Source organism: Sapajus apella, unplaced genomic scaffold (genome assembly GCF_009761245.1).
Source record: "Sapajus apella isolate SASKATOON/1434 unplaced genomic scaffold, GSC_monkey_1.0 scaffold58, whole genome shotgun sequence".
In the NCBI taxonomy this organism is placed as follows: domain Eukaryota; kingdom Metazoa; phylum Chordata; class Mammalia; order Primates; family Cebidae; genus Sapajus; species Sapajus apella.
Window position 1 is genome coordinate 10,105,831 of NW_022436998.1, and position 18,515 is coordinate 10,124,345.

Below are 18,515 nucleotides of genomic sequence, written 5' to 3' on the forward strand. Positions count from 1 at the left end.
TTCCTGAACTTCAATAACAAGTAATGGGTATGCTCAGAGAAAAAATTATGATAATAATTTTATATGCATGAAGAAAAGAAAAGACATTGAGCTATTTCCCCCTTCACCATTGTCTCTTCGCTCTTGTGATTTGTGTGAAAATGTATGGAAAGACACCAGTTTGTAATATTGTGGTCATCTGCTCAAATCCAGCTCAGTGAATTTTATTGTGACCCTTTTGAATGACTGTGCAGAAACCTTAGCAGTGTGGAAATTTGTAATGCCTTTATAAAATCTGATTTTGAGAGGGATATATTTCCAAGGTAATAATTATGAAGAAGACCACATTTCAATTAAGCTCATTTTGTATCTGTCAGCGCCTATAAGTATGCACTGCATTAAAAAATATAGAATCACTCTATGGGCAGGATCAAGGCTCACATATCATTATCGATCAGCCATATCAATAGTATGGCACTTGATATGATGTAATGAAAATGGCACTTTATCTCTGTGGTCTTCTTCCTCCCCAGAATGTCCTAACTCCAGTCTAATCATGAGAAAAACATCAGACTATCCCCAATTGAGGAACACTCTACAAAACATCTGACAAATATTCCTCAAAAACAAGGAAGGGAGATAAGGCAAATAAATATAAGATGGTATTCTGGATGGGATTCTGGACCAGAAAAAGGACTATAAGTAAAAACTGAGAAAATCTGAATTAAGTATGGAAATTAGTTTCAAAAGAAAACAAAACCCTATAGATTGCTTCATCATTCAAGTTTAAAACAATGTTTTATTGATACATCATTCAGTTTTTTGGCAGCATTATAGAACAATGCCAAATTTTGCATCCAATGGCAGTGACTTGATAACAAATGTGAAATGTTTCCTGGGACTTAATTTATTTGATCAACGCACCTGTCATCATTACTAAACAACTTGACATGCTAAAAATTTTGCTACATTTTCTTCTTTTCTGCTTAGTGTTTTCTATACTAAGAAAGATATACAGGCTTTCTCCATTTCAAGAATGGATAGTGTTCTCAAACACTATTTGAGAACAGTTGTTTGGACCCTGGATACATTTTCCTGTGATACTTGTATACCAAGTAATAAGTGTCTGTCACATACATATAAAATAAATACTAATAGTTCTTTAAAATATACATGTGATGATTACCATTTGTAATTAACAGCTATATAGACTTATTTATGAATTTCATTTTAAACTATTGATGCCTAGTGCCAAATCCCAAAGTTTTATCAAGTCTGTTTTTCACACAACCCATGTTCTAATATCAATCCTGGGAAGGGGAAGAACCTCCAATCTATTATAGTTCTATTTCAGACATCCAGGACATATTTTCCCCAACTACTGTTAGGGCATTAAATCAGGTACTCTTGCCTGCCTGTTTTGCATACTGAGACCTGAAAACAGGACTCCATGAAATGAAAACTTCTGGTATTATTTTCCTGAGGCAGGAGCTTCAGGAGTCTAGGATTGGAGGACAGGATTGGTAAGAAGACCGTAGAGTAGCAAAAAGAGAAGCTACAGGTACCAGGACTCTCTGCAAAGTCTGTATCTCTCAGGCACTTGGAATAATAGAACTGTCAAGCTTCAAGTGAGCTCTGTAGACATGTCCAGTGCAAAGTCTTCATTTTGCAGAAAAAGGGATATCTTGCACAGGTTGGTCTGGAGCCGGCTCCCTGATTATTTCTTTTGTTATACTCCTAGGTGCCATGGAGGGTAACTTGTAGTCTTCTCATTTTCTTCTTGCTACACGTTGCATTTTACTGTATTTTCATTGTTTGGCCCACTACAACCATGACTATATCCCTAAGCCTCTTGTCCATGAAGTTATGCAAATCTGGCCTCCTGTCTATGAAGTTATGCAAAATTCATCAGAGATTTTCTATTCAGAAGATCACTGCTAGTAACCATAGAGAAAAGGTACAGCCTGGGCTTTTATAAAAATGAGAGAAAACACAGCAAAAATTTGGAAGCCAGAAATAAAAGCTGACTTCTACTGTTCAAGTCCTGCCTAGATCTTCTATTCCCAGTTCAATGTTTTGACAGATCCCTTTGATTAAGATTATAATTAAGACTAATTTTATGATTTAAGGTTAAATGTTTCCATCTTTCTTTCAATACTTTTAACCTTCATATAACAAATGACCTGAAAGAAACAAAGCAAAGACTCTTCTTAGTCTTTGGATAGAAAAAGAATTTTTATATTTGAAGGCAAAACTTGGGCTGTCTTTTGTTGTTCCTTTTTTTAGAAATGAAGGCTATGGAAAAGATGTCCTCATGGAAATTGCAATGAGAGCTCTGTAGTAATGTGTAATTTTTCCAGGGTGGCATGAAGCAATAGCATGAGGATGAGGGATATTTACCTACAGGCCTGAGCTGTTGCAACAGTGAAGGCAGGAGTAGTCATTTTCATTTATCTTCTTTCTCATTAAACCTCACCTCCCTGGCCCTGGGTAGCCATGCCATAATAGTCACCAACTCTGGATAACCCTGGTCTACAATAAAAAGCAAATAACTCAGGACTGAGGTTTAGAGAGATACGGAAGAATAAAATGATGAAATTAGCTTGCGCTGAGATGAGAGAGAACTTCCTTAGACCCCAGCTTCTGATGGCTGTGCATTTATATGAAGGAAATACCTATTCTGGCATGAGTATTGTTGAAAACTTCAACATTCTTGCATTTTTGTTTGAATACACATATGAAATTATATTCTGTAAAGCAAAAAAGAATCATCACTAAATAACTTAATAAATGAGCTTTTTATTACGGCCAATGATTCTGTTAAAGTAACATATACCAAGAGGGAAAAAACCTTTAATTCCTTTCTGACCAGTTCTTTATTCATGGACCTTTTTTTAGAAAAAGAAAAACTTGGCCAGGCAAGGTATCTCACGCCTGTCATCCCAACACTTTGGGAGGCCAAGGTGGGTGGATCACTTGAAGTCAGGAGTTCAAGACCATCCTGGCCAACATGGTGAAACCCTGTCTCTACAACAATACAACAATTAGTTAGGTGTGGTGGCATGGGCCTGTAGTCTCAGCTACTCAGGAAGCTGAGGCTGGAAAATCACTTGAACCCAGGAGGTGGAAGTTGCAATGAGTCAGGATCTTGCCACTGCATTCCAACCTGGGTGACAGAGGGAGGCTCAGTCTCAAAAAAAGAAAAGAAAAGAAAAATGTCTCTTAAACTGTGTAAAAAAATTTCAAAATTAATCATTTAAAATGAATATTTGCCAATCCATTAACGCAAATACAATGGATAGTGTATTCTCACTCATCTTTTACAAATGCTGCTCTGATATCTGAATTTTTGAAATGTCTCTTCTGAGTACCAGTGGATTTTCCTTTTTGGCCTTTAATTTTACTGGAACACACATAGGCAGGAACCACATTGTAGGCAAGAACATGTAAGTGCTTAGCTACAAGGAGGCCAAAATTGTTCTAGACTGAAATGTGTAGTAAAAGAACACATTGCTCAAACATATTTTATAATGTTTATATTCGTTTTTGGTTGTCAAATATAATGACATTATAAAAACTGCGTATAGAATCAGATTGTAAAAATTATTACAGACTAGAAGTCAGAATGACAGTCTTCTATGCCTAGGTCTTTATGATCTTAGCTAAAGTCACTTACCATCTCCAGATTAGTTCCTTTACAAAAAAGAAAAAAAAAATCTGAAGGTTGGGCTAGATGAGGTCCACTGATATTAATCCAAATTTTGAAGTATGTTGGTATTTTAAGATTTTGACATAAAAATATCTTTAAAATTGTGACTCTCTGCTATCATGTTTAAAATGAAATTTATTTATTTGGAATAAGTGTAAACATGCTATCATGTAAAACATGCCCAAAGTCCTAATTTTTTCCAGTGTTTAATTATTGAAACCAATCACTTATCAGCAACTGGTTTACCCAGGTGCAAAATAGAAGTAAAAATATTTGTTATTTCATCTTCACAAAGAATCAGCCATGATAAATTAGAGAGATTTTAAAGTCCTTGGAAGACAGGTGCTTTCTAAATTCAGAATATTTGCATTATTATCATTGTTTTTTTTATGCAGCAGATACACAAAATGCAATTTTCCTATATATTCCTGTTAGCTATATCACCTCAAAAAGTGCATTTGAAAAATGAGCGGAACTATTTCATGACTAGAGTGCTCAAATGAAAAAGTCTGTATTTCTGAAGCCACAATTTTGGAAATAGCAGGAACAAAGGAATGTTATTCCAAATTCCCTGAAGAAGAGATCATAGTTTCCAGAGTAAATTGATATAATTAAATACTTTAGATTCATTAAATTACTTTTAAACTTTTTAGTTCTTTAATTTTTTAATTCTTTAAACTTTTTAGTTCTTTTTTTTTTAATTGCATTTTAGGTTTTGGGGTACATGTGAAGAACATGCAAGATTGTTGCATAGGTACACACATGGCAGTATGATTTGCAGCCTTCCTACCCTTCACCTATATCTGGCATTTCTCCTCATGCTATCTCCTCCCCACGCCCCCATCCCTTCCCCATTTCCCCCCAACAGACCCCAGTGTGTAGTGCTCCCCTCCCTGTGTCCATGTGTTCTCATTCTTCAGCTCCTGCCTGTGCGTGAGAACATGCGGTGTTTGATCTCCTGCTCTTCTGTCAGTTTGCTGAGAATTATGGTTTCCAGGTTCATCCGTGTCCCTACAAAGGACATGAACTCATCATTTTTGATGGCTGCATAATATTCCATGGTGTATATGTACCACTTTTTCCCTGTCCAGTCTATCATCAATGGGCATTTGGGTTGGTTCCAGGTCTTTGCTATTGTAAACAATGCTGCAATGAACATTCGTGTGCATGTGTCCTTATAGTAGAATGACTTATAACCCTTTGGATATATACCCAGTAATAGGATTGCTGGGTCAAATGGAATTTCTATTTCTAGGTCCTGAAGGAATCGCCACACTGTTTTCCACAATGGTTGAACTAATTTACACTCCCACCAACAGTGTAAAAGTGTTCCTATTTCTCCACATCCTCTTCAGCATCTGTTGTCCCCAGATTTTTTAATGATCACCATTCTAACTGGCGTGAGATGGTATCTCAATGTAGTTTTGATTTGCATTTCTCTAATGACCAGTGATGATGAGCATTTTTTCATATGTTTGTTGGCTTCATGTATGTCTTCTTTTGTAAAGTGTCTGTTCATGTCCTGCACCCACTTTTGAATGGGCTTGTTTTTTTCTTGTAAATCTGTTTTAGTTCTTTGTAAATTCTGGATATCAGCCCTTCGTCAGATGGGTAAACTGCAAAATTTTTTTCCCATTCCGTTGGTTGCCGATTCACTCCAATGACTGTTTCTTTTGCCATGCAGAAGCTGTGGAGTTTGATTAGGTCCCATTTTTCTATTTTGGCTCTTGTTGCCAATGCCTTTGGTGTTTTGGTCATGAAGTCCTTGCCTACGCCTATGTCCTGAATGGTTTTGCCTAGATTTTCTTCTAGGGTTTTTATGGTGTTAGGTCTTATGTTTAAGTCTTTAATCCATCTGGAGTTAATTTTGGTGTAAGTTGTCAGGAAGGGGTCCCATTTCTGCTTTCTGTACATGGCTAGCCAGTTTTCCCAACACCATTTATTAAACAGAAAATCCTTTCCCCATTGATTGTTTTTGTCAGGTTTGTCAAAGATTGGATGGTTGTAAATATGTTGTATTGCCTCCGAGGCTTCTGTTCTGTTCCAATGGTCTATATTTCTGTTTTGGTACTAGTACCATGCTGTTTTGATTACTGTAGCCTTGTAGTATAGTTTGAAGTCCGGTAGTGTGATGCCTCCAGCTTTGTTCTTTTTGCTTAGAATTGACATGGCTATGTGGGCTCTCTTTTGCTTCCATATGAAGTTTAAGGTGTTTTTTTCCAGTTCTGTGAAGAAGGTCATTGGTAGTTTGATGGGGATAGCATTGAATCTGTAAATTACTTTGGGCAGTATGGCCATTTTCATGATATTGACTCTTCCTAACCATGAACATGGAATGTTTCTCCATCTGTTTTTGTCCTCTCATATTTTGTTGAGCAGTGGTTTGTAGTTCTCCTTGAAGAGGTCCTTTATGTTCCTTGTTAGTTGTTTTCCTAGGTATTTTATTCTCTTTGTAGCAATTGTGAATGGCAGTTCATTCTTGATTTGGCTCTTTTTAAGTTTGTTATTGATGTATAGGAATGCTTGTGATTTTTGCACATTGATTTTGTATCCTGAAACTTTGCTGAAGTTGCTTATCAGTTTCAGGAGATTTTGACCTGAGATGATGGGGTCTTCTAGATATACAATCATGTCGTCTGCAAATAGAGACAATTTGACTTCCTCCTTTCCTATTTGAATACCCCTTATTTCTTTTTCTTGCCTGATTGCTCTGGCTAGAACTTCCAGTACTATATTGAATAGGAGTGGGAAGAGAGGGCACCCTTGTCTAGTGCCAGATTTCAAAGGGAATGCTTCCAGTTTTTGCCCACTCAGTATGATATTGGCTGTTGGTTTGTCATAAATAGCTTTTATTATTTTGAGATACGTTCCATCAATACCTAGTTTATTGAGGGTTTTTAGCATAAAGGGCTGTTGAATTTTGTCAAAGGCCTTCTCTGCATCAATTGAGATAATCGTGGTTTTTGTCTTTGGTTCTGTTTATGTGGTGAATTACATTTATAGACTTGCGTATGTTGAACCAGCCTTGCATCCCTGGGATGAAGCCTACCTGATAATGGTGGATAAGCTTTTTGATGTGCTGTTGCAATCGGCTTGCCAGTATTTTATAGAATATTTTTGCATCTATGTTCATCATGGATGTTGGCCTGAAGTTTTCTTTTCTTGTTGAGTCTCTGCCGGGTTTTGGAATCAGGATGATGTTTGTCTCATAAAATGATTTGGGAAGGATTCCCTCTTTTTGGATTATTTGGAATAGTTTCAGAAGGAATGGTACCAGCTCCTCTTTGTATGTCTGGTAGAATTCGGCTGTGAACCCATCTGGACCTGGGCTTTTTTTGAGTGGTAGGCTCTTAATTGCTGCCTCAACTTCAGACCTTGTTATTGGTCTATTCAGGGTTTCAAATTCTTCCTGGTTTAGGCTTGGGAGGAGGCAAGTGTCCAGGAATTTATCCATTTCTTCCAGGTTTACTAGTTTATGTACATAGAGTTGTTTGTAATAATCTCTGATGATGGTTTGAATTTCTGTGGAATCTGTGGTGATATACCCTTTATCATTTTTTATTGCATCAATTTCGTTATTCTCTCTTTTCTTTTTTATTAATCTGGCTTGTGGTCTGTCTATTTTGTCGATCTTTTCAAAAAACCAGCTCCTGGATTTATTGATTTTTTTGAAGGGTTTTTTGTGTCTCTATCTCGTTCAGTTCTTCTCTGATCTTAGTTATTTCTTGCCTTCTGCTAAGTTTTGAGTTTTTTTGATCTTGCTCCTCTAGCTCTTTCAATTTTGTTGCTAGGGTTTCAATTTTAGATCTCTCCTTGCTTCTCATATGGGCACTTATTGCTATATATTTTCCTCTAGATACTGCTTTAAATGTCTCCCAGAGATTCTGATATGTTGTGTCTTTGTTCTTGTTGGTTTCGAAGAACATCTTTATTTCTGCCTTCATTTCATTGTTTATCCAGTCAACATTCAAGAGCCAGTTGTTCAGTTTCCATGAAGCTGTTCGGTTCTGAGTTAGTTTCTGCATTCTGAGTTCTAACTCGATTGCACTGTGGTCTGAGAGACTGTTTGTTATGATTTCTGTTCTTTTGCATTTGCTGAGGAGTGATTTATTTCCAATTATGTGGTCAATTTTAGAGTAGGTATGGTGTGGTGCTGAGAAGAATGTATATTCTGTGGATTTGGGGTGGAGAGTTCTGTAAATGTTTATTAGGTTTGCTTGTTCCAGGTCTGAGTTCAGGTCCTGGATATCCTTGTTAATTTTCTGTCTGGTTGATATGTCTAATATTGACAATGGGGTGTTAAAGTCTCCCACTATTATTGTGTGGGAGTCTAAGTCTCTTTGTAAGTCATTAAGAACTTGTTTTACGTACCTGGGTGCTCCTGTATTGGGTGCATATATATTTAGGATCGTTAGCTCTTCATGTTGCATTGATCCTTTTACCATTATGTAATGTCCTTCTTTGTCTCTTTTGATCTTTATTGCTTTGAAGTCTAATTTATCAGAGATGAGAATTGCAACTCCTGCTTTTTTTTTGCTCTCCATTTGTTTGATAAATCTTCCTTCATCCCTTTATTTTGAGCCTTTGTGTATCCTTGCATGTGAGATAGGCTTCCTGGATACAGCACACTGATGGGTTTTGGCTTTTTATCCAATTTGCCAGTCTGTGTCTTTTGATTGAGGCATTTAGTCCATTTACATTTAGGTATAATATTGTTTAGTGTGAATTTGATACTGCCATTTTGATGCTAGCTGGTTGTTTTGTTCGTTAGTTGATGCTGATTCTTGATTTTGTTGATGCTCTTTACCATTTAATATGTTTTTGGAGTGGCTGGTACTGGCTGTTCCTTTATATGTGTAGAGCCTCTTTCAGGAGCTCTTGTTAAGCAGGTCTGTTGGTGATGAAATCTCTGAGTACTTGCTTGTTCACAAAAGGTTTTATTTTTCCTTCACTTATAAAGCTTAGTTTGGCTCTATAGGAGATTCTGGGTTGAAAGTTCTTTTCTTTAAGGATGTTGAATATTGGCCCCCACTCTCTTCTGGCTTGTAGGGTTTCTGCTGAGAGATCTGCTGTGAGTCTGATGGGCTTCCCTTTGTGGGTAACCCGACCTTTCTCTCTAGCTGCCTTAAGCATTTTCTCCTTCATTTCAACCCTGGTGAATCTGACGATTATGTGCCTTGGGGTTGCTCTTCCTGAGGAATATCTTTGTGGTGTTCTCTGTATTTCCTGGACTTGAATATTGGCCTGCCTTGCTAGGTTGGGGAAGCTTTCCTGGATAGTATCCTGAAGAGTATTTTCCAGCTTGGATTCATTCTCTTCGTCACATTCAGGTACACATATCAAACGTAGATTAGGCCTTTTCACACAGTCCCACATTTCTTGGAGACTTTATTCCTTCCTTTTTACCCTTTTTTCTCTAATCTTGCCTTCTCGTTTTATTTCAGTGAGTTGATCTTCGACCTCTGATATCCTTTCTTCTGCTTGGTCAATTCGGCTGTTGAAACTTGTGCATGCTTCGTGAAGTTCTCGTGTTGCGTTTTTCAGCTCCATCAATTCACTCATATTCCTTTCTAAGTTGTCCATTCTCATTAGCATTTCGTCAAATCTTTTTTCAAGGTTCTTAGTTTCTTTGCATTGGGTTAGAACATGTTCTTTTAGTTCACTGTAGTTTCTTATTACCCACCTTCTGAAGTCTGATTCTGTCATTTCATCACACCCCTTCTCCGTCCAGCTTTGATCCCTTGCTGGTAAGCAGTTGTGATCCCTTATAGGAGGAGAGGTGTTCTGGTTTCGGGTGTTTTCATCCTTTTTGTGCTGGTTTCTTCCCATCTTTGTGGGTTTATTCACCTGTTGTCTTTGTAGTTACTGACTTTCAGATTGGATCTCTGAGTGAACTTCCAGTTTGTGGATGCTGAAGTTACTTCTTTTTCTTAGCTTTCCTTCTAACAGTCTGGCCCCTCTGCTGTAGGACTGCTGAGGTCCACTCCAGGCTCTGCTTGCCTGGGGATCACCTGCAGCAGCTGCAGAACAGTAAGGGTTGCTACCAGTTTCCTCTTCTGCTATCTTTGTCCCAGAAGGATGCCCGCCAAATGTCAGTCTGTTCTCTCCTTTATGAAGTGACTGTTTGGATATACGGGGGTCAGGGAGCTGCTTGAGGAGACAGTCTGTCCTTTATTGGAGTTCAAGTCCTGAGCTGTGAGCTCCGTTGTTCATTCAGAGTTGCTGAGCAGGTACGTTTAGGTCTGCTGCAGCAGAACTCATAAAGTCCCCCCTTTTTTTTTTTTTTCCAGGTGCTCTGTCCCAGGGAGTTATGGCTTTATTTATGAGTTTCCATTGTGCTGCTGCCTTTTTTTTTCTTTCAGGGCTGCTCTGCCCAGTGTGGAGGCAGCCTAGTCACTGTCTGCCTGCAGAGGCTTTGCTGAGCTGCTACGGGCTCCGCTCAGCTGCAGTGTGATCTTCCCTGCAGTCCTGTTTATATGGGTGTAGTTAGAACTGCCTTGGCAATGGTGGCCCGCCTCTGTTACGGTGGATTCTCTCTGTAGTGGCAGGTTGCCTTGGCAATGACAGGTTGCCTCAGCAATGGTGGGCTGCCTCAGCCATGGTCAGACTGCCTCTATAGTGGTGGAGTGTCTCAGTAATGGTGGACACCCCTCCCCCACAGAGCCGGACCATCCCAGCTTCAGCTGTGCTTGCTGTGAAACTCTCAACCCAGAGCATTTTCAATTACTGTTTTGTGTGTGTGTGTGTGTGTGGAGATGGGGTGGGGGTGGGACCAACAGAGCCTTATCACCTGACTCCCTGAATCATAGTCTTTTTTTGTTGTTGTTGTTGAACGGTCAACTCTCTCCCAGTGTTCCAGTCGCCTGTTGAAAAGGCGCCAGTATCTCCCCTGCCGCGAGTCACTGAGCCGGCTGAAACAGCGGCGCTGAGATTCCTGGCGTTTTTTTTGCCTAGGAATATCCTGGCCTGGCTCGCTATTTCAGATGAATGGGCGACTCTGCCGTCTCAGGGCTCCAATCGCCAGCCAAGAGGGCACCCGGACCAGTGTCTTTTGTACGGAGAACCGCCACACCAGGGCGCAGGCAAAGCAGCCCTGCGGGCTGAAACAGCCGAGCCGGCCGAAACAGCCACGCCAGCCGAAACAGCTGCGCTGGTGACCCCTGGGGCCCCTCCGCCTGGGAATCTCCTGGTCTGTGGGCAATAAAAATGCATCTGGAAATGCGGCATCCACTCACCCTCTGCACTTTCACTGGGAGCTGCAATCCTGAGCTGTTCCTAGTCGGCCATCTTCCTCCGATCCCCAACTTTTTAGTTCTTTATTCCTTCTACTGCTAAAAGTATAGTGATTACACCTAGATGCTGTACAACAAGTAGAAATTGTCCCTTTTTGCTTAGAATTTTAGAATTTTTCTTCTTTAAAGTGATTTTTTAAAACTTTATAGTAATAGGTACTTTAGAAAATTTTTTTATTTTGAGAACATGATTTAGCAGAAAATAGCTTCCCATACAAGCAAACTCTAAGATAGTTCTTTTTATTTTCTAATGAAATTAAAGATTCTGCAAAGTTTAGTTGTCAATAAGACTCCTTATATAGCAATTAATAAGAATGATTGATGACTTGATTATAGAGTTTACCTATTTTTATTTTAGTGTCTAAGCTTATTTAATTTCAAGCATTTGAAAATTGAGGGAATAAGGACATATATGTCCTAACACACTTTCCACATACACAAAGTTAAAGTTGCACAATGAGACAACAGACCCTGTAGTTTCAGCCCAAATCACATTTTCCTTTTTAAACATGAAAATCTGTTTCATTGGTCCAGTTGTCAATGCTACTTTCTCTCTATATAGGTATACTTCTGACTGAATTTTTATTTACTTCTCCAGACTTACAAATTAGTTCATATACTTAAGCTTTATTAAATCAAGAACAATTATCACATAAAATCCAAATTAATTAAATCAAGAACAATTATCACATAAAATCCAAATTAAATGCTTATTCAGTACCTGGTGAGCATTATATCTTGGATGTATCACAGACCAGCTCTGTATATTTTGGGCTTAAGGCTCACTTTGTCAATGTTCTTACTCCCTTTTTAACTATTTCTGTAGATAATTATTTATAGATTGCAGTGCTCTTTGGTTACCTAAAAAGGGAAAGAGTATTTCTGGGCATGTACCTGAACATTTAAGTAAGCTGAGATTCTGACTTGATTTATCTACTAAATTTATACTTATTACATAAGCATATATTTAACATTATTCCCAGAAAGGCCAAGACATTGAAGAAATCAGGAGCTGGAAGAACAAAGTCACTAGCAGAACCAGAAACACAAGTCATGAGCTTTTATCTGTAAGCCAAGATACTCTCTTGTAGCATTTTAAAATCCAGAGTAGACATTAATGGTCTTATTTAATCTCATCTTACCTACTACAGTCATGGAATAAGAAATGAACTCATTCATACATGAGTGTCCATGTTTGTTTACAAAAACATTTTATTTTCATAGTTTTCCCTAAGAATTGATCAATCTAAACTCAACAGGAAATGAAAGTATACCCAAAAGTAGATGAGTCAAGGCAAAGCCAGGCTAACTGATTGGCTGGTTTGCGTGTGGATTAGTGGATGTCAGCACCTTATTTGTTTTTGTTGTTGCTGTTGTCGTTATTTGGAGACACTTACAGTAGACTCCTGTAGCTCATTTGGATTATGGATGAGCTGAGCTAAAGCTAATAGGGCTACATTTGCCTTTTGTTCTATTGGGTCTGAATTACCCATCGGGAGCTATAGTTATGTTCCTTTTGTATGTGGCCTTTACTTTTAAACGGTACACAATATTGTCTGCTTTGTAAAATAATGCTGAGTTATTTCCGTTATTGGAACAGCAAGGTGAATGTAAAATTTTAAGTTTCACAAATTTTGTCCTGGGTTGAAACACTATATTTGGTTTCTAATACATAGGAAGAGATGTTTAGTTCTTAATAATAATGGTCAGTCATAAGATGTAGCATCCAATTCTGTTAATTTAAAATGACAGAATTGAGTCATGGGTATTACGTCAAGAATGGAAAAAAATTGTGGTGAATAATAAGGGACACTTGAGTATTATTCCTTGGTTTTGTGGAGACTGGTAATATTGGAAGAAATGGAAATATAATAACTAATGACTATTATCTATTTTCCAAAGAAATGTGAATATGATACTGTGCACACAGTGGTTTTAGAGAGAGAGATGGGGGAGGGGAGGAAGAGATTGAGATTATTCTACTATTGTTTTCCTGTTTCTAAATTATACCTATGTATGTTGATCTCATTTTTATACCTGTGACTTTACATTTTTATTGTTTTTGGCACCTCCTTTGGTGTATACACAGAAATGAAAAGGTGAAAATCAAGGAAACTTTGTTACTCCTTAGTTGTTAAAAGTTCAATATTTCATGATTTAAAGAGTCTTCTTTAAGAATTAGCTATTGTCTGTGGTTTCTAATCACCATAGCCCCAGGCGAATCTCTTTATTATCAGATATGTTTGAGAAGTGATGTATTACCTTGGCCATCTTGATGCAACACACTTATTATCTTGTATAGTTATACTGAGTGTTGCTAATCTATTTTAGGGCTTTATAAGCTCCCTAGAGGTGTAAGAACAACAGATATGTCAGTCTTTGCACTTTTCTAGGAAGAGGATCCACAGCTTTCACCCTATACTAAAATAATAATAATAATTAAAAATAATAATTTTTTTAAAAATCATTGTCTCAAACTAAATAAAGAATGATTAGAAAATATACTATATACTGTTTCATATTTTAAGCAACCAAACATCAGGAACTGCATTTCTGACTAAAATGTATTTCTGCTAGCATTTGACAACTGTCCTCCTGTAAACACTGTTGCACAAATGGATTTTAGAATTGCATGAAGCTGGGCCTAATTCCTCAGACCCAGTATCCCATAGTAATAAGTTAGATAGAAACTTTGGGTTGCACATTTATCTCTTCAAGCAAAAGAAAGTTGTTTAATAAAATAACAGTAAATGACTGTTACTTAACCATTTATTTAGCTGTCTTCCCCACTTAAACTTTTATCAATTCTAAAAAAAACAGAACATAATTGATTCAAATTCTCTTCAAATAATTCTCTAGTAAAGAAAAAGAATGCAAATGTCCCTCCCAGTTATGAGCAGAAACAGCTAAATACCTGAAAAATATAACTCGTCCGTAGCTTAGCCTCTTTAGAAAGGTTCATTATGCAGTGATTTTCATGTTAAAACAACTATTAATTCAAAAAGTGAAAGCGTGTGCAGAGTCTCTGTGAAGATGTGACTGTTGTCTCTAAAAATAATCCAATAAGAAAAATAAATGCATATAAAATATTAAGCAAACTAGCATTTTTGAGTGGAAAAGAGAGCTAGCATTTTTGAGTGGAAAAGAGAGACAGCTATGGTTACATTTCTATATTATTTGACTTTCCCCAAAATCAGGATCTGAAACAAATACAAACAGAATTGAGGATAAAGAGGACAATTATTCAAAGACCCCTTCAAAATGTATCTTGCCAATAAGATAAAATCAGACAACTAGATAGTGTTTTTAAAATTCACCTAGTAATATTAGCAAAGTATTAGCAAAGGCTAATTGTAATTACAGTGTTACCAATATCTTTTCATTAAAACGTGGAATATTTTGTTAAACTGCAGTTGGTACTTCTGGTATATAGGGAAGTATATATTTAAGTGGATTTTGTTGGTTAAAGAGCAAATTTCCACCAGTTAAGATGAAATTTAATATGCCCATCCTATTAATTAAACGCTATCAGTAATTAGCCAGATAATTAGCTATAAATAAAGTCAAGAGATCTTTGCTGTAGTTATGCAAACATGATGTAACTGCCTCATAACTTTTGCACCCTTTATCTACCTTTTGTTAGCAATGTTGCCTTTCTTCTTTCTCTTCTTTTCTTTCCTTTTCTTCCTTTCCTTTCCATCCCTTTCCTTTTTCTTTCCCCCTTTCCTTTCCTCTCCTCTCCTCTGCTTTCTCTCCTCTGTTCCCTCTCCCTCTCCCTCTCCCTCTCCTCTACTCTCCCTCCCCCTCCTTCTCCTCTGCTCCCCCTCCGCCCTCCCTCTCCTTCTCCTTTCTAAGCTGTGTTGGCTATTTCAGAACTATTGTTTATTCCTATTGCTCTAGGACCAGCAGAGCAGGGCCCAAGACCAAGGTATAAAAGCCTCCAACCCTCTTGCCAGAATGTCTCATCCCTAGACTCACTGGGAAGCTACTTATCTCCTGGGCCATTTTAATACACCTAAAAAAAACTTGTATGACTTATGGAACTTCCTGAGGCTTTCAGAAGGTATAGAACTATAGGTTTTAACTCTTATTCTGCATCACAATCACCTGGGTAGCACCTCCAGAAATTTCTGATTCACTTGGTCTGTGGCAAGGCTTAATTTAATTATTTTTAAAAGATGCTCGGGTAGCTCTAATGTGTGACAAAAGGCTAGAATCCCTCCACTCATTTGTGGGTACTTCCAGACTAATTTCACAAATTCCCAAAATAAGAATTTTGGGGGTGCCTTCAAGGATTACAAATAATAATACCATACTTTGAATAAATGAAATGGTATCAAAATAGTCTGAAAGAGTCCACCCTGTTTGTTAGCTGGACTTAGTGGTGCAAGTGTGTAATCTCAGTTACTTGGGAGGCTGAGGCACGAGAATAGCTTGGGAGGTGGAGGTTGCAGTGAGCCAAGATTGCATTGCACCACTGCATTCCAGCCTCAGCCTGGGTGATACAGCAAGACTCTGTCTCAAAAAAAAAAAAAAAAAAAGTTCACCCTTTTTGTACCTGAGATTTCTAAATCCAATGAACACATGGATTATTATTCAACAACGATCTCATTAAGGATTTAATTATCCAGGAGGCCAGGAAATGCTTGACCACATACAAATAGTCAGAGGGTCTGTCTGATTTCAACAGATGTCTTTCTTCAGCACCTGTTGGAGTCAACTCTGCCACTAACCCTTTCAATGGGATGGAGTTTTAATTTTCCAAAAGTAGCAAGCCAGCTGGAATGCTAGAAATGCGCATTTGCTGCTTATGTTCCATTCTAGTAAACCATCTCCTGGATCACTATGTTGATCTCTTGAGTGTGTAGTTAATGACGGAAGTCTACAAATACCATTAGGATGGACTGGCAGCCTTGTTTTTAAAGGTTTTTTGGAGGCAGTCGATTTCACATAATCAGCCAATAATGGAAAATAATGTTGTTTTTACCCTCTGAGAAGCCTGTCAACAATTGACTTGTTAAAAAACTAGAAACATGGTTGTAAATTGAAGAATGCAGAAAGCTCACCTAGAAAACTGTTTCACAACAGGCCCTCCACTTTCTCCCCCAAGTGGAGAGTCTAAATTTGTGTTTGATTTTAATGGAATTAGCTAAGATGTTATACAGCTTCATGTTAAACATACCCATGGCTGATTCTATGCAAAAGTAGACATAAGCAGGCTGTGTTAGTATCATTACCTCAAGTGCATTCATCATTTCTATCTATAGTATATACTGAATCAGGTGTTGCTGGGATGTAAGTCATGGGTTATGCATAGCTATTCAAATACTTTATTTTTGAAACAGCTGAATTACTCCCTGACCTGACGTTAGTGAGTGGGCAGATCATCTTCATCTTTATGCCTTCCTGTCCTTTCTAAAAATAGCAGGGCCTTTGACAAGGATGTATTTTAAGCAGCTCATATTCACTTGTCTCATTAGGAGAAGCTTATTTCAGCCACTTGCATATGTGAGGTTTGCATCTGTGCATAGTTAGACTTTTGGAATAGCAGTCCATGCTTCTCCACACCACTTATATAAGAAACTTGCAAACATAGACACTGAGACGGCTAGCTGACAGTTTTGGCTACAAGTCAGTGGGTAAACAAAAATGAAGGGAAGACACTTTTTAGGAATGTGACTTTGCTTCCGAAATCATCCATTTCGGACACTTGTACATCAGTTCTCAGCATATCGGATCTGTTTTCATAAAACCTGGCTGTGATTTCGCTCCAGAGACCTCCGTGATCTTGCTGCTTTTAATAAATATTTATAGGAGGTGCTGCCAGCCTGTGAATAAGGGAAACTAATGAGAAACTGCCATCCAAAATCTGAACGGCAAAAACAAAACCAAGCAAAACCAAAAAATCTAAAACAAAACCAAAAAAGAGCAACTCAAACAATTGGTGTTCACAAGAAGACGCGTAGAAAAAGACCACCATGTAACTTTCATTTGATAACTGGATTTATCAGTCACTTGACTGGCATGCAGAGGTTACTTTTTATTTTTCTACAGTGCTTTGAAAAACAAGTGCAAATTTATGTTATTCTGCACAACTGGGACCAAAAAATTATGAGTGTGAAAAAACACAAACTCTAAAAGCAAGATGGAATGTAAGCAGGTAAACCCTGTTCCACCATCACGTCATTCTGGTACAGATGTACGCAGTACTCGTGTTTGCACCTCTAAGAAATTTCCATTTTTTCACATCAAAAAATCCAGATATGAAGCTGAAGCTGCTTTCTTCGCCAATCTGAAGCTGTCTGATTTCAACATCATTGACACCCTTGGAGTTGGAGGTTTCGGACGAGTAGAACTGGTAGGTGATTGGTCTTTACATGCTTTTGATCACCTCTGCTTCCTTTTTAAGTTTTTCCCCTAGATTAAGATTTCTTTCTTTTCTCTTTTTTTCTCTTTTATCATTAATTACCATTGTACCTAAATCAGTACCAAATGCTTTCAGACAGCCATGTCAAAATTTGCAACAAAGTGGGCTAAATTATGGAGTAAGTAGACTAAAAATTAAATAAATAATGCATTGCTTTTTAGAAAACCCCTTTATATTAAGTGTAAGGTAAACACATTTACTTAAAGAAGAGTCAGCTACATTATGGAGTCAATAAACTAAAAATAACACATTGCTTTTTAGAAAACCTCTTCATATTAAGTATAAGACAAACACTTAAAGAAGAGTCATTAAGCGCTTTTACCCAGCTAATTTTCTATAATCTTTATTTTCTTAGTTTTGAGTGGTGCCTATTAACAATTATGTACCCTAACAACAATTACAATAATTTAAATGTAAATTTAAATACATTTAAAGGGAAATAGAAGATGTATATATGAAGTAAATGGTGTTATAGTAGTAATTCTGTGATTCTGTAGTTGCAAATACCTATTTACAGTGTACAGTTTGAATATTTTATATAGTTTATTTCACATACACAGTATGTATGTATATGAATACATATACACATATATACATACAGCTTTATAGTCATGAAGATGAAGATATTTTAAGTTCATACATTAAACACATTACAAGAATGTGATATAAACAACATGAAAACATACTCTTTTGCATGTTTGAAATATAAATGAAAAAACTGACATTGTCACAATAATTAGAAAAAAAATGTATTCTTATGACTGAGTTGCTACATTTCAAGACTGTGTGGCTATAAACCCAAACTGAGAATGCAGATTGATTTCCACCTCTCTGCTGAACATGGAGGAGTCCCTGATATCAGACACCAGTACAGTATGTGAGGAACTCCCGGAGACTGTGTACAGTGTAGTAAACAGTTACCGTTGCCATCAGGGGTCAGGAGAAATCCCCTTCCTTAAAAGTACATTGACCATTGACCCAGCACTATTTTTATGTTTGTCTATTTGTATTGCAGTTAGAATTTCTGACTTGAACATGTAGAAAGATGGTATTTACTTAAATATTAGATAAGAAGGTTTTAGAGCCATATGTCTCACTGAATTAGCTT

General features: G+C 37.4%; 1 protein-coding gene across 6 annotated transcripts in view; it reads left to right on the plus strand.

Annotated features, from left to right (window-relative positions):
- Window positions 1-18,515, plus strand: part of PRKG1 (protein kinase cGMP-dependent 1) — a 1,332,247-nt gene that overhangs the window by 1,267,632 nt on the left and 46,100 nt on the right. For 4 of the 6 annotated variants that reach the window (XM_032245676.1, XM_032245675.1, XM_032245677.1 and 1 more), the window contains one exon: window positions 17,242-17,338. In XM_032245676.1, coding sequence (XP_032101567.1) covers window positions 17,242-17,338 — 97 coding nt within the window. Of the gene's footprint in view, window positions 1-1,535; window positions 1,541-14,310; window positions 14,315-17,051; window positions 17,141-17,241; window positions 17,339-18,515 lie in introns of those variants that run through there. The other 2 variants (XM_032245681.1, XM_032245680.1) reach the window with 2 other exon arrangements.